This window comes from Anas acuta, chromosome Z, assembly GCF_963932015.1.
Source record: "Anas acuta chromosome Z, bAnaAcu1.1, whole genome shotgun sequence".
Taxonomy (NCBI): domain Eukaryota; kingdom Metazoa; phylum Chordata; class Aves; order Anseriformes; family Anatidae; genus Anas; species Anas acuta.
This window is the reverse complement of record NC_089017.1, coordinates 60,943,489-60,959,859: the sequence shown is the minus strand read 5'-3', so window position 1 is coordinate 60,959,859 and position 16,371 is coordinate 60,943,489. Positions and strand designations below refer to the sequence as shown.

The following is a 16,371-nucleotide window of genomic DNA, read 5'->3' as shown; positions in this document are numbered from 1 at the left end:
AAAACACTACCTAAATCACGAACTCTGCTAATGTCAAAACTAAAAGTAGTATAAGAAGTATAAGTGAACATGAAAAAGTGACAGAGAATACTTACTGAGATACTAAAGATGGTTATAAAAGCATAGCATAAGTAACATGAAAGCTAGTTAAAAAATAAGCAAATTTAGAAACAGAGAGGAAAAAATGAAGAAATTACATCGATCTGCAACTAAGAGGAAAAAGAACAATAAATAAAATCAACAAAAGGTGAACCTGAATAAACAAATTCCATAGTTGCCCTTTTCAATGGAATCATGTGAGTAACACAACAGGCACCAATAAACAAGTCAGCTCTTACATAAGGATATTGGCCACATCAAAAACTAATTTACTACAGTTAAAGCACACTATGTTTTCTTGTGGGTAAATAAATAAATAAATAAATAAATAGGAAAGAAAAAAAAAAAAAAGAGAATGTCAACTAGCTGGAGAAGGTCTAGAAATGAAAACAGCAAGAGGGATCAATGTCTTTATAGAGAATCTGAATAAGCAGAGGTTGGAAACTTCAGAGAAAAGAAGGCCAAAGGAAAACCTAGCTAATAGTCTCCAAAAACACAAGGGGAAGGAAATAACCTATTATGCACATCTACAGAGGACAACAAAAGAAATAATAACTGTAACTGCAGCAATAAGGTTTGAAACTAAATGGGAGAAAAAAAGAAAGAAAGAAAAAAAAACTCACAATCTTTCCAGTGGTAACAACGTTCAACATTAAGTTCACATATTAAAATAAACCCACTGAGATTTCTGCAGACTCTCCAGTACTCAACTATATTAATACAATATCTATATACCATGGATTTCACTTCCATAAGGGAGTAACAGTGACATCGTCAGGATCTTTCCAGATGTGCTTCTCCCACTGTGCAGCCGTATATAATGAATGTCAAGTTCCAGTGTTGGTCTTTTCTTTTACATATTCTTAAACATAGTGATTTTAAGTAACGGGACTATGCTGAAGGATTATCTTGCAAACGTGTGATGATACTTCCTCTGTTCCAACACCTGAGTTTAACACCTCATGATTTTCCTACGAACATTTGCTTCTGGCACCGTACTTTCTGAATTTGTATATATTACTAGTTTTTGAGATTTCATTAGAGTTTGTGGAACTTAAAAAATGCTGGAATTAACAGGTAAAACAAATTTGTGTTATCTACAGTGCCAGTATTCAACTGGCACTCCAGTTAACATACTAGTTGAATAACTAAAAATTAGACCAAATTTAAGATCATAATATTCTCTTTCTATAAATATATCGATATAAAATTTCTTATCTGTTACCCATGTTTCCATGATGGACTGCTAATGCAAAGTTCAAAAAGATGGTGTGATTGAAAAGATGCAACTATGGTCGTGAACTCTGACTTGCAATAGTTGCATCTCATGCAAATCACTGTTCAGCCTTCGTTTTAGCATGCAGCAAGCATTGCAAGAACATATAATCCATTTACTCTGACAACAACCTCTGCTAAGCAGAAATATTCTGATCTTTCATTTGTGGCTGAATTGTATCCCACCACTTTGTAATAGCAGATTTATAAGTTCTCATGATGATAGTTAAGATAAGTAGCATTTCATTATTTCTGGGATGCATGCTCTTGAGATGTGTATTTAAGCACTATCTTATCTCATTATAATCCAGTTGTAGCATCATAAATATTTTTATTACACTTCTATATTCAATTTCTTTGAAACTCTGTAAGTAGTTTTAATTCAACAGGGATCTATTGGATCTATTAAACATTGCAAGTGCCAAACACAAGCATTCTAAACAAAAAAAAAATCCAACATTGCCATTTCATCACAAATGGTAGTGACATTATAGAATGGATACTAATTTATTATCTGTGGAAAACCATCAGGTTAATAGAAACTTCTCAGTTTTTCTCATCATTGTTGCTGTTTCACTTTGGTCATAAACAGGTGACTTGACCCCTTTTCACACTCTTGCACTTTGAAGACTGTACAAATACTGATCTCTGTGACTCACATAAGGTAGTTAAATGAATAAAGGCATACATATATATATATATATATATACATATATATACATATATATATACATATATATATACATATATACATATATGTATATATATATATATATATATGTATGCCTTTAGAGGTTATATATATATATATAACCTCTACACTCAGAAGCCATCTCCCAGGATCAGGATTGAATAAGAGATGCAGAGAAAGAGAAAACATGTTTTCATAAAAGATACACTACTTTTTTTGTAGGTAAGTGGCATTTAGTCTCAAATGTAGTCTGGATTTTTCCCCTTTTTAAACAAAGCAGTTATGTAAATTAACTTTGATTATGAGATCAAATCACAAAATGCGTTTTTACGGTTTGGAAATCTGTAATTTTACAGCTATATATTTTACAATTTACTACGGAAAAAGGACATAAATATAGCTGATTAAATGACTCTTTTTAATCTATGAGAACCTGTACATAAAATACTTTCTTAGTGAAAACTCTGATAAATACTCCAGAGAAATAAATACCACTACCAATGATTTCAAATAACATTAGCTTTTACAGCAGAAACATAAATAAAACAGCTTGTCTGTACAGGGACCATACAACTTAAGTTTCATACTACTGTTGCAAGTGGAGCTGGCCTGAAACATTTAATCAACTAAATAAAAAGAATAGTGGTTCTTTTTACTATGCCTTTTATTATTCCTGTTTCCACTTACCTCTCCTTTCTCATGTGTTGTCCTTAAATTCAAACAAAAATATTATAAATAGACAATTACTTCCTGTCTGTACTATTTGATTACTTGCAGACTCATACAAAAATGCTTTCTAACCAATCTCAACATATAAATACCTTATTTTCTACCTAATATTATTTACCACTTCCAGCTTGAAACATCTTTTTTTATTTATAACTGCACATAATTCTGAATAGTTCTCAGTTCTTGTTCCATTATGCAGAATCAATATGCATGAAGATAATAACACAATTATGAATTCTGTTATAATCAAAACACTAGCTGTTTTCTTTCTTTTCTTTCCTTTTCTTTATATATATATCTATAGATATAGATATAGATATATATACATATAGATAGATAGATAGATAGATAGATAGATAGATAGATAGATAGATATAAAGGAAAAGGCTACATTTAGTCCTTTCATGATGTCCCCATTAACAAGAGCTAGCAATCAGCCACCACAACTGAGAGCAATGACTGGTCAAAATGGAACTCCAGGAATGTCACTATGAATCCAAATACATCTATTTGAAAAAAATAAATAAATTCATTGTGCATAAATCACGAGAATCATTCTCAGTGGAAATGAAATTCGGGAAAAAATGCATTAATCCAAGAGATTGCATTGGAATGGATGAGGAGGAAAAAATATGGTAGTGTGGCAGCTTGCAGGCAACTATTTCAGAAAATATTGTTCGTTATAACTGCAGTTCATAGAGAAGTACTGTTTCCTACAGCTTGATTTAGAGACTTATAACAAAATAAACATCCACGTATTCTATCACAGTCCTAACTAATGGTTACTTAGAAGAGTATCTAATAGTAGAAGGGCATTTTTATGATTTGAAATTTTAAGTTAAGAAATTTGTTATCATATTTAATTAATATGCACTTATCTTAGTATTTGGATCATCTCTACCATCATGGTATTTACTACATGTATTCTCAACATACACAGTCACAATAGAACAGAAAATCAACACATCCACATAAAATGTTATTTTATAAAGTATGCTAGATATTTATTCTGCTACTTGAAGTACGTTTATTTAAGCTGTAATGAAAAACATTGAAAAGAAAATCATACCAACATACAAGACAGGAACTGAATCAGAAAAAATACATATTATTCCTCTATATCCTCCATTCACCAGACAAAAAAGAAGGCTGAAGTTTTCTACAAAGAATACTTCTCATTTCTTTAATTCCTTATATATTATTACCATCTGAGAGCTGAATATTTTGGCCGCTATCCCACAAACCCATCAGCACCCATGAATGTACATTGATACAGCATCCTATCTAGTTTTCATGCCAACATTCATATTTAGTAACACAGGCAAATTATTTTTAGAAATGAACGGAAGACCAGATGAATCTTGAGCTGCATCATCACAGGAGTGGCCATCAGGCTGACAGAAGGAAAGGATTAACCCCATTTACTCTGGCCTTGTGAGGCCCCACCTGGAGGACTGCATCCAGGTGTGGGGACCCCAGCACAAGAAGGATGTAGGTCTGTTCGAGTGGGTCCAGAGGACGGCCTTGAAGATGATCAGAGGGCTAAAGCAACTCTCCTCTGAAGAAAGGCTGAGAGGTGGGGTTGTTCAACCTGAAGAAGAGAAGGCTCTAAGGTGACCTTATTGCAGCTTGTTACTACTTAAAGGGGGCTTCTAAAAAGATGGAGAGCAACTTTTTGTTCAGGCAGATAGTTATAGGACAAAAGTTTAAACTAAAGAGGGAAAATTTAGATTAGATGCTAGGAGGATAATTCTTCTCTCAGAGATGGTGAGTCAGTGGGACAGGTTGCCCAGAGAAGTTGTGGATGCCCCATCCCTGGTGGTGTTCAAGGCCAGGTTGGATGGGGTTTGAGCAACCTGGTCTAGTGGAAGGTGTCCCTGCCCATGACAGGGGGGTTGGAACTGGTTGGTCTTGAAGGTTCCTTCCAAGTGCTATGATTCTATGATTCTAAAGGTAAGGTCCTGTCAAGAAATGGAAAGCAGAGTCATTATCTTGGCAAGTTTTCCCTTTGTGAACTTCTAATTCCCTCAAATACTTAATGACTTTTTAAACAAAATGAATTCATCACAAAACAAAAATTAAAAAATAAAAGAGACTTTTTTTCCCTTTCCTCTGCATTTAGTAACCTCTTCCTATGTACTGCTCATATAACCTAAACATTTTATGGCTGCTTCATCTTAAAAATTAAGGGAACGAGTATATGAAAATGAATATTCTTTTCATAGAAAAGCAGCAGTAATGCACATCAGTTGGTTAAGTTACACCCAGTTTCTTTAATCAATTAACTGTGAAGAAACCTAGCTTTTAATCACACAGAGCAGTACATAGCATTATCTAGAAGCTGCAATCAAAGGCCAAAACAATTCTCTGTTTTACAACAAACATTCAGACTAAGAGGTCTAATCCTCTCTCAAACAGCTTGTGGGAATCAGTCAGAAAGGTGGACAGAGAAACTGCAGTAATGCTAACAGATTTTTGTAGTGGGTTTTCTGCTGTCTCAAGATGTCTTTTATGTAACACAACCTAGCCACCCATTAGCATTTCTAAACATCTGAAAACCTTAATTTATGTAATAAGACCCTCCCTCTGAGGCTGTAAAACTTCTTTTAAACATTTTTCTTCAATATCTCTATTGCACTATTTGTAACTCATTTGCTACATTTTTTAGTATGTCATCCAGGAATACCATAAAAGCCAGTACTTCTTCAAAGTGCTTGTTTTGAGAAGGAGGACCAAATTGAAATAGAAGGCATCAGAGACAAAAATAAACTTCCACTCTTTCTTGTAGAGGAAAAATTCTCTAAACACTACTTTATAAACTCTGGGGGAAAGAAGAAGGGAAGGAAGAGGGAAAAAAAAAAAATACATTTTTAAAGCTATAGTCCTGGAATGACAGGGAAAGGTCATATCATACCTTAATTCAAGCCCAAGGTATGACAGGAAAAGAAAGCAGACAATTGTACAGAAAAAAAAAAAAATACCAGAACACAACTTCTAAATACAGCAAAAATATCCAAGCAAGTTAGGAATTGAAGTCCAGGAAGCAAAGCACATCAGCTATGATTAGAATATCTAGAAATGTCACATCCCTTTAAACAAATTACATCCATAATTGTTTCTCTAAAAAGGTTCAAAGTTTTGCAACAAATTGTAACAAAGTATTTCAAATGATTTTTCCAAACGAAACAACAAAAATTACTAATGTGAGATAAATTCTACTTTTTATTCAAAGTTAAAAAGGAAAAAAAAAAAAAAGTAAATTTTGGTACTAATTCACAAAGCTGTTGCTGGGATGGGCTCAGAGGAATCATCCTGTGCAGACTAATGTAGACCATCACATTATCCCTACAAAGCTCAAGAAACATGAACATTAGTCACTATGATCAATTGCTCAGTTCTTTCCTTGCATAAAGCAACATTAAACCCTTAACATCAAATCTTTTTCTTCTACTACTATCAGTAATAATCTCAGAATATTACGACAGAACAGAAACATTAGCAGAAGTTCATAATGCTGTGTTGGGTTCAGGTGCCTAGCGCTGGCATGGGGCTGATCCATGAGGGGAGGCCAGGTGGGGGGCTCCCCGTGCCAGACAGCCAGTTCCAGTGGCCCCCGTGCTGGGCATGGCAGGGCACAGCACCACATAGAGTACCTCAGGGAATATGTGTTTAAGAACAAGCACCAGAAATGTAGTGAGAGGTGAATGGAAAGAAAAGTGGGAGAGCCAGCCCTGCAGCCCCCCAGGGGAGTGCCGCAGGAGGGCAGGAGGTGCTGCAGGCAGGCAGGCAGCAGCAGTTCCCCTGCGGGCTGTGCAGGGAGAGGCCCCTGGTGGAGCAGGCTGTCCCCCTGCAGCCCATGGGTCCCCCATGGAGCAGATCTCCAGATCTCCAGGCTGCAGCCCATGGAGGGGCAGAGGAAGAATGTGAAAAGGAAAGAGCAGCAGAGAGGAATTGCAATGGATTAACAGCCAAGCTGAAGGCTGCGAATTCAAAGCAACAGTAGCTGGAGAAAATGTTACCTAACTTATATGGGGGAATCTGAAATTTGGTTAAATAGTTTCAGAACTAAATAAGCACATTTTGAGTTAGCATTTATTTCAAATCTCTGGCTGAATCTACACCTTGCTGGTTGAGATACAGAAACAACAACTGCAAATTTAGCTTAGTAAACATAGTCACACTGAAGGACATGAGAAACGCCTAACAAGAAAGTCTGCAAATAAAAAATAATGTCTTGTAAATAGCTTTAAATTATTTGAAATTATTTGGTAAATGTTTTTTTAAACCATTTGGTAAATGGACTTGGTTAGCTGATATTTGATACAGTAGGAACAGTTTTATTCATCAACAAGCAGAAGAAAAGTGCCCTATCTACAGTATCTAATTAGCACAAAAAGCTTTACAAAATTAACAGAAAAAAAAATTGCATTCAGTAACTTCAATATGAGTTGAGGGTGGGTTTTTTTGTTGTAGTTGTTGTTTTTTTTTCTCCCAAGTGGTGCATTCATTTCTGGTCAAAATTACTTTACTGTAGCAGAGCTAGCGCCTATACTGTACAGAATGTACTGGAGATTTCTGTAGCTTGATTTCACACAGCAACGCAAATAAACATGTAATTGCTTCACAACTGTTGTCACTGATAGGGTGGCGGATGCAGAGTTATTTAATCAGTTTTCCTGATAGTTATTATTCATTAGAGGATGTTATTTAATCAAAGTGGACAGAATTAGTAAACTAATTCTAATTAGTAAACTAATAAACTAAAGAGAGGTTTGAACATAAGACTTTTTTTCTTTTTACTGGAAAGTCAAAACCACCCCTCCCAAGCTGTAACAAAGTATTAAACTGAAACTTACAAGCAGTAGAGACATGGCTGTTTGTATAGCTATGATACCAAATTAAAGTAATTCAAATTGTTGACATGTTAGGTTTGTTAGATACAGTTGTTATTGCCATTAAATATGTCAGAATTTCCTGTTGAGCGGAACAAACAGTATTATTATTCAAGAACAATCATCTACAAAAAGTTTATTAGTAGCCTAAAAAGAGCATGAATCACAGTAGTGATGTTTTATTCATGAATATGAGTCTCTACTTTTTTTTCACCCTTATATTTTCATAGTGTGTAGCAAATCTACTACTCAGTCACAAAATGTACTGCAATTGTTAGATAATATCCTATGAATGATCCCAGGAAAAGACATCAAAACACTTTTTTTTCCTCCATTGTCTTTTTTCAAAGTATCATCTTTATCAAGACTGTCTTACTAGATATTCTTCAAATGTAAATGCTTTTGTAGTTAAGAGTTTCATAAGTCACATGTTGAATGCTGTTCATCCAGCTACATAAACTACACTAACTCTGTACTCAGGAAGAACTGACCTACACTAAAAGAGACAGTTGTCCTAGCCACCCGCCTGTCTTGCCCCTGCATTTTTTAGTATTTTCAATGCCCTTGCTTACCGTATCATATATATTACCAATAGTATATTGCATTTTCAGAGACTGAAATTTAGAACCTGTAAAGCAAACTTCCTGTTGAACACATTTCACTGAACAGATTTTGGGATTTGATCTTCCTTTCTAGAGTGCTAGCACCTTGAACAAATGGGCATCTTGTTTTCCCATTTATTTCCTTAATCATTGTTACCATGCAACTTTACTATTCCACTTGGAGTCCAGCAATCTTTCTTTCCTGGAGTACTCTCAAGGCAAACATACCACCAGGAAAAAAAGATCCACCAAAAGATGTTTGCATACACCTAAACTTACTGCTAGCAGTGCTCAGGTCAGAACTTCAGGACGCAGAAAAAACATTTAAGACCCTCTCTTACAGGCTCTTTAATGAGCAGTCCTGCAAAACGTTTTCCATGCGTTAGTTTTTACATATAACACAGTATTAAATAGTTCTTATGTAGAAGCACAAACTTAGTGAAGTACAGGGAGGAAGAAAAAGATATTCAGTGTTCCCACACTAACATGATCGTGACCAGATTTGATTCAAGCTACACTTATTGCTGCATATGTAATTCCATGCTAAAAGCACTTGGAAAACCTCAGACATACAATATACTAAAAATGCTACCTAGTACATTACCATAACACATGCATAACAACTGCATATGTAAGTTGTTTTATATGCAAATTCTAATGCATTAATTTCCATTATTCAAGCACTGCAGACTCTTACGTTTTGAGACCAGACCTCAGTTCACTGAGGAATTGTAAAAACAAAACAAAATCGAGCTAGTCCCTATCAAGGAATTAACAAACCAGATGTAAAACAGATTAAGTAAGGGAATAAGAAACCTATATGAAACTAATGGAGAGCATGAATATGAGCTACTTTAGCCTGACATGATTCTATATGAACATAATAAAATTTATGGCAAGTTGAGTATTTAGGACAGATAAAACAGAAGCTAATTACTTCTACATTTGTTTCCAGGACAATCAAATAAGCCTAAACATGGAACAGCTATGACCATTAATCAAAAAGAAGCAAACATCTTTGTGTAACAGGAGGTGTGAATACACATTTCAACAGCGAATAGGATGACAGCACACTAAACAAAGAAAAGCTTTGAAAGCTATGAGCTTATTTTCAATCTGACAACAAGAGATAGCATTCTGACTTGTAAAATGGTCAGGACAAAGTAGTTCAATAAGCTGAGAAAACAGTTGCTCAGTAAGATTTTGGATAGATCTTCTTGGGAAAGGACTATTATGTTTGTCAAGGCCAAGAAAAGCATGCTTTAATATTTACAACACACAAAAGTCAAGACAAGAATTTTAATGTCCAGCCTAGCATTCATATCAGAACATATCAGAAAATTATGACCTCTCATTCTATTCTAAAAGAGAACAGATCTGCAAGTGTTCAGTATTTGGGCAAGATATGACCACGTGTTTGTAGACAATCAGCAAAAATCACATGCAGAGAAAAGAAACAACCCTCTGGGACACCCATACACAAAACTGAACCAGAGAACAGCATTTTGAAGCAAAAGTGATAACACAAAGACAGAAATTAAACAGTGGAAGAAGAGAAAAATGTAGAAGATGTTCCAAGATCAAAATAAAGTTTAGAAAAAAATGGTAAGAGAGGAAGTAAGACCAGGCCGAGAGAAATCAGAAGATACAATGCCACTATATCAAATACAATAGCTAGAAGAAAGGAAGGCATGAGACAAATATATTTTGCCAGTGCACAGCATAATGGAGAAAAGACAACAAACCAAGATTAAAAAAAAAAAAAACACTATCGCACTGTCAGCTTTACCCTAGAAAAATCATCAGTACTGAGGAAAGACGGCAAAAGAAGTAGACAAAGATGTTTCAGGAAATAAAGATGATAGCAGTGTTGGTTGCAAAATACACCATGTTGAATAAAATGAAAATTTAGATTTATTTAGAAAAGATAGCAGAAGTGAAGAAGAAACTAAGGTGAGCAAAGAAAATAAATTCTATCATGGACTGGAAGGTTTGTTGTACCAATGGAGAACAGAAATCAGCTTTGGTACTGAAAATCTCCACAGTGATCTCTGATAAAGTGGAAACCATCTGAGAACTGATTACCAGCAGAAAAGAGGAAACTGTTTAACAATACTCAGAGGGAGTCTGGAGTATGCAGAAATCTAAGAGAACATTAAGTTTGAAGAATTACATATACCTTTATTAAGCAGAAGCACTGAAACAGAGATACCAATAAAATAAAAATTGTTTTTGATAAAGAACAGTGAACCAGAAGTTACACTATGTAATGCTACAGATACCATCAAGTAAGGAAGACTAGAAATCATAGTCAAACATGTAGGGCTTAGATAAGTAGTAGCTTGTGAAAATAGTATGGGTTTTGAAAAATAATCAGATGCAATGATACAAGAGAGGAAAAGATAGGAAATGTTACCTGGATTTGTGCTGTTAGGAGACAAGAAAAAGAAAAAAAAAGAAAAAAAAGAAAAAAGAAAAAAGAAATAAAAAAAGAAATAAAAAAAAGAAAAAAAAAAAAGAAAAAAAGAAAAAAAAAAGAAAAAGATCATCTTTAATTTGTAATGTGAACATAACAAGAAAGGCAGAGGAAAAGGGAAAGGAAATTATGTATATAAGTAGTGCATATTTGAAAGCTGACAGGCAGAAAAGGAGCAACATGAATGTCGCGTCAGCAAAGTCACTTAAAAAAAAAAAAAAAAAAAAGACATGAAACAACCAGCAACATACAGTAACCACTAAACCAATGAAACCAATGAACCATTGGCAATACAGAAATTAAACAGAGACCTCCACGCCTTTTTGGCAGCTCTGGTTAATCCTTACTATCATCTTGGAAGTGTCTCACCGCAGGTTACTTTGCCACTTCATGAAGTTGTAAGTGAAAACTAGTTTTCCTGGAGTCAGTCTGACTTTATGCAAGGAAGAAAGCTTGCTCTGAGTTTTGAAAATGTCAATACAAGTTAATTGAGCTCTCTGCTTGTTTATGCCATTTTTCTAGACAAAGACTTTTGCAAGGTGCCTGTACTTAATAGGTTCAGAATCAGTACCAGCAAGATGTCAGATGCGCAAGTAAGTATTTTACAGTTTTATGTAAAATGAAATCTCCTATACGACAGTGACGCTGACCCATTCTCTCACACTTCTGCCTGCTACAGTACTACAATACTGAGTTCACTGCAAATGTACAAAAAGCAGAAGTGAGCAAAAAATACTAATAATTCACAAAAGTACTATTTTTACAATAATACTGTTCACTAAGTGGTAAACTGTTCATTTTTAATCATTTTATTATATAAATAATTAACCCCAATTTCTGTCAGTAACATGATCAACACCAAAAAGTTCAAAAGTTTAAGTCTTCAAGTACTTGGAAAAAAAAATGCAGATAATCAGCAGAACTGCTCTTTCAATTCAGTAATGCCATCTGATGAGTCAATTCAGCATGGAAACATTACGTACTTTTACCAGAATTTAAATGCCAGATTGCAGGAAAGATGGACAAGACTGGGGGAATAAAATAGCAATTAAAAATAACTTGAGTGATCACTTTTCATCTTTCCCACTGCTGTGTCAATTATATATTAAAGATAAAAAAAACCTTTGATAAGCTGTTTACTTCTGTAAAGACTCAGCAAAAGCTGGTTCTTTAACTTGTCTGCAACATAGGTCAATCAAAGACAAGGTACATGTAATCTGAATAGTTTGTGTATTGGTCATCAAGCACAACAAAAGCTAGCCCAAGAAGGGAGAGCTGAGTAGATGAAATACTAAAGAGATATGCTTTTAAAAAAAATCACACACAAAGTAAGAATCAAAAAGAAATCTTAATTTTCAAACTTATCATCATAAGCTTCAGGAACCTGTATTTTAAGCTTTCCAATCATCCCAGTTACTCTACAGTACCCAAATCTATGTAGTTTCTTATAAAATCCCTCTGTGCTCCTTCTTAGTTTTAGATGCTGATTACAAACCATAGGAAACAAGTAATTTTGTACAGCTTGGACAAAACAGTAAAAATAAGCTACATTTGGTCAACAAGCTTGTCATCCCCTTTAGGAGAGGGGCACTAAGACTGAAACAACTACCTAGCTCGTCTGATACGTTCATCCCTACCTGAAAGCAGATCTCTTCAGACCACTGGATTAGCAATGATCAGTTTGCTGTTTGGGTGTGCCACTGCTAGAGCTGTGGTGATGGAGACTTCAAAGTAACAGCTGGCACGTAAGGCTGAACCTTTACTCAGAACCATAATGACAGTTACTGTTAGCTGTTGTCAAGAGCTGCTAGATAATGTGATAATACAAATATGCCCACTATCATCTTATTCTGAGAATTTACAAATGTATAGGTAACCACCACAGATATCACTCTCCTTGATCTACTGCATGGTAGGGCTTCTACCTAAATGCAGAAAAAAGAACGTGTGCACTGTATTATCCCTCTACATGTAGGCACTGTTTACATGCAAGATCAGAGCAAGATCAGGATTTACTTACATTATTTCTATTTCCTTCCAACCTATGCATTTCTGGTGGAAGCTACAAAGGACGTAAATAAAAACACAGAACTTCAAAAGAACAAAAGGTAAGGCTTTAATATTCTTCAAAACAACAATCCTTATAAAATGTCAGCAAGCGCTCTTTAATGATTTGTTTTCTACAAAGTAACAAAGAAGCATCCACCCACATGGGGCAAGGTTGGTTAACTAACCTGTATAGCAGCTAACAAATTACTTACAGATGGTGTGGCTTTTGAGAAAAGCAGGTTTAAAAAAAAAAAAAAAAGTTTAGTTTAATATATGATAAATTGCAGTGGTTTGGCTCATATTTTATGGGCCTTTAAGAGTCCCATTAGCAGTGATTTTCACTCTAAGGGCAGGCAGGGACCAGTACAGCCCTCCCCATTCACTGTAAACATTGCAATTGTTCTACCCATGTCTTCAGATGCCTACTACTAGAATATACCACACCAGAGAAGGAGCTTAAGTCATTCCATTACCGTGAGCTATCTAAACACACCTACCCAGTTTATGGCCTGATAGAATGCTTGAAGTCCAAAATAACATTGATATGATCCTCTTGACAGGTATTCAAGTACCTAGTGCTAGTTAAAATAAGGAATATGGAATAAAACACAGACAAGCTGCATTTATAACTAAGAAAAAAGAATATAAAAAATAGATTTTAAAAAAATGTAGAATAATATGTTGCAACGTATGAAAAATGCATTCTTCTTATCCCTCCACCTCCCAGAACGGTGCAAATGATGTCAATGACTTTGCCCAGAGAAGCTGTGGATGCCCCATCCCTTGAGTTAAGGCCAGGTTGGACGAGGCTTTGAGCAACCTGGTAGGAGGTTTCCCTGCCCATGGCAGGGAACTGGATGGTCTCAAAGGTCCCTTCCAACCCAAACAACGCTATGATTCTGTGATAATGACTGAGCATTCCAAAATTCTGCAGTCTGATATCCACGGTACAAAGCACGCATATCATGGATACTACATTATCTAGCCAAAATCATATCCCCAAAATTCAAATAAACCTCAGGAAGACTTTAATTTCCTCCACCATCTCCAACATATTTTGTGGCAGAAAATACTCTTCTCATAGAGACAACATAATTCTTAATCTATTTAAACTGGGGGTTGAGATGTTCCACAACTGATTCTGACCTAAAGAGAATCCTTTAGGTTAGATAAATACTTTGATATTCAATCTTGAAGAACATTGTAGTCATCACTTCTAAAAAAAAAAAAAAAATCTAAGAAGATTTACTACAAATAGACTTCATTGATGGTGTTCCACCCTACAAACATCAGTATAAAAAGTTACTTCATTTTCAGGTTTAATGGGAAGAAAGTACAATTTCCCTGTGGCCTGGAACTTCTTAGATAATTATTACAGTGATTATTATAGAAGACTAATAGAAAAGCGATGTATTTCTAATGTGCTGTAGCTATCATACAGACAACGCAAAGGTGTGGGTGCAGTATTCTGAATCACTTTCTGACATTTGTGCTCAGTGATCTCTACGAAAAGTTTTCTCCAAAGATTAAACTCAATTTTAGAATTAATTTGCTTCATCAGTATTCATGATTTTTGTTTGCTTTTATTGAAAATGTATGTAGTAAAATTTCATTAGCATTTGTTCCAAGAACTGGTTTCTAAGACTAATGAAGATGAAAGACATTACCTAGGAGACCAATATTGTCCAAAGTCTCAGAGTACTAAAAACAATAAAATAAAAAAAGAGATCTGAAAGCTGTGTTTTCTTATAATTAATTATCAGAGGAAAAAGAAGAGGATTTGAAGAAAATACATTCTCTAAGAATTTTTCACCTCTGGACTCCCTTTGCAAGTACAATCTCCCACACTTAAATACAAACTTGCATCTCAGTAACATCAAGTGGTTTGTCAAACAAAGTAAATATGGAAAGAATCACAGAGAACAGCAAGACAAACTAAGTACCGGGTCAGAAAAGAATTGTAAAAAGATATCCTAAGAGTTGCAGAGTAACCACTGGAACTTTTGAAGAGCACCACAGCTGCAAAAAGTGACCTGAAAAACTTGATGCCTTGTCATTTACTACCAATGCAAAGACAGAATGGACCATCTTCCTACTTGAAATACTGGTGATATTGTAGCAAATAAAGTGGAAAATTGAAAATAAGGAAAGAAACCAGACCATTATGACAGAGAAAACATTGTGCTATAGCATCTTGCTAAAAATTGAGAGAGTAGAAGCTACAAACTAGAGGAAGACATATCAAACATTTCAGACTGTCATACCAAATAAATCTTTTCTGGAAATCAGAAGCTTATATCAGAAAGGAATGTGCACACTAGAAATGAAAATTAAGAACTATGAAGAATTATGCTTGCTATTAATAAAGATACTGAAAGAAATACCTCCACAATTTACAGACACTCAGAGATGTGCATAATCAATCCTGCTCACCTGTCTTCACTAAAACGTCGACCAATCAAAATTTTACATTTGTCTGGAGGAAGACAAGCTGCTAGCAAAGGTACTGTCCTTAACACTCGACTTTCCTGTAAAAAAAAAAAAATTACTTTTGATAAAAAATCAAGGAGGGCTTCTGTGAATTATTAATGTTTCAATTTACTTTCAAGTTATTTTGACTACAGACACAGAACAATCTTACCAGCTAATAGAAAAGGACCTACACAAAAAATACCCAATTCAGATACATTCAAACCATATTGTTTTGATAATATTAAACTCAACATTGTCCTAACTCATCATCGTTAGCAAAAGTTTCACCTGGGTTATCAGTATTAAAATTAACAACAACAATTCACTGAATAGTAGTAAGTAGGGGAAAAAATGTTAGCATTAACATAATAGAATGTCTCCATATTGGAAAATAACAGGAGGGCTTGATTTTCACAAGTTGGTGCTAAAAATAGGAGCACTGGGTGTGTCAAAACAATGTGCAATACAAGTATCTGCACCCCATGGTCACTTCACAGTAACCAGCAGAACAGTGCCAATGCTGCCAGAAGTGCTCTACCTTGTGCCACTCAGGCTGTGCAGACCAGGCATCTGCCTACATCTTTGCAGCACATGCAGAGAAGACTACCGTGACTGTAAGGGGGTCAGGGGCTCTGCAGATCTCAAAGAGCATGCAAGAGAGCTGTGTTGGACTAGAGGACACCTGCTTCAGAAAACAGAGGAAGAAGAAAGTATTTGTTTCTGTACTTTACGTAACACAGCTGGGAACATACTAATATCTATCTAGACAGTACTGTAAATTGACTTTGAATATTTAGGATCTCATGAGTAAATGTTAAAGAGTACAGAGAAAATGTCAGTTTTGGTTTCCAGGCAAAATAGAGGGAGTGTGGGTTTATATTGCATTTGATGAAAAGAAAAAGCCAACACTGAAAACCCTGAGATGAAAGTGGTTTCAGTCTTTTTAATCACATGAGGAACAAAGGATGGACATTAGTTGAATTTAGCAGGAGTCAAGACGCTACAGGTTGAGCTATGATTATGAGAGTCTGAAACCCAATAAAAAATTAGTTCTTACAGTATTCTCAGTTTCAATGTCTTAGGATT

General features: G+C 35.1%; 1 protein-coding gene across 3 annotated transcripts in view; it reads right to left on the bottom strand.

Annotated features, from left to right (window-relative positions):
* Nucleotides 1-16,371, bottom strand: part of DTWD2 (DTW domain containing 2) — a 106,263-nt gene that overhangs the window by 55,900 nt on the left and 33,992 nt on the right. For all 3 annotated transcript variants that reach the window (XM_068667207.1, XM_068667205.1, XM_068667206.1), the window contains one exon: nt 15,247-15,341. In XM_068667207.1, the coding sequence (XP_068523308.1) occupies nt 15,247-15,341 (95 nt within the window). The remainder of the gene's footprint in view (nt 1-15,246; nt 15,342-16,371) is intronic.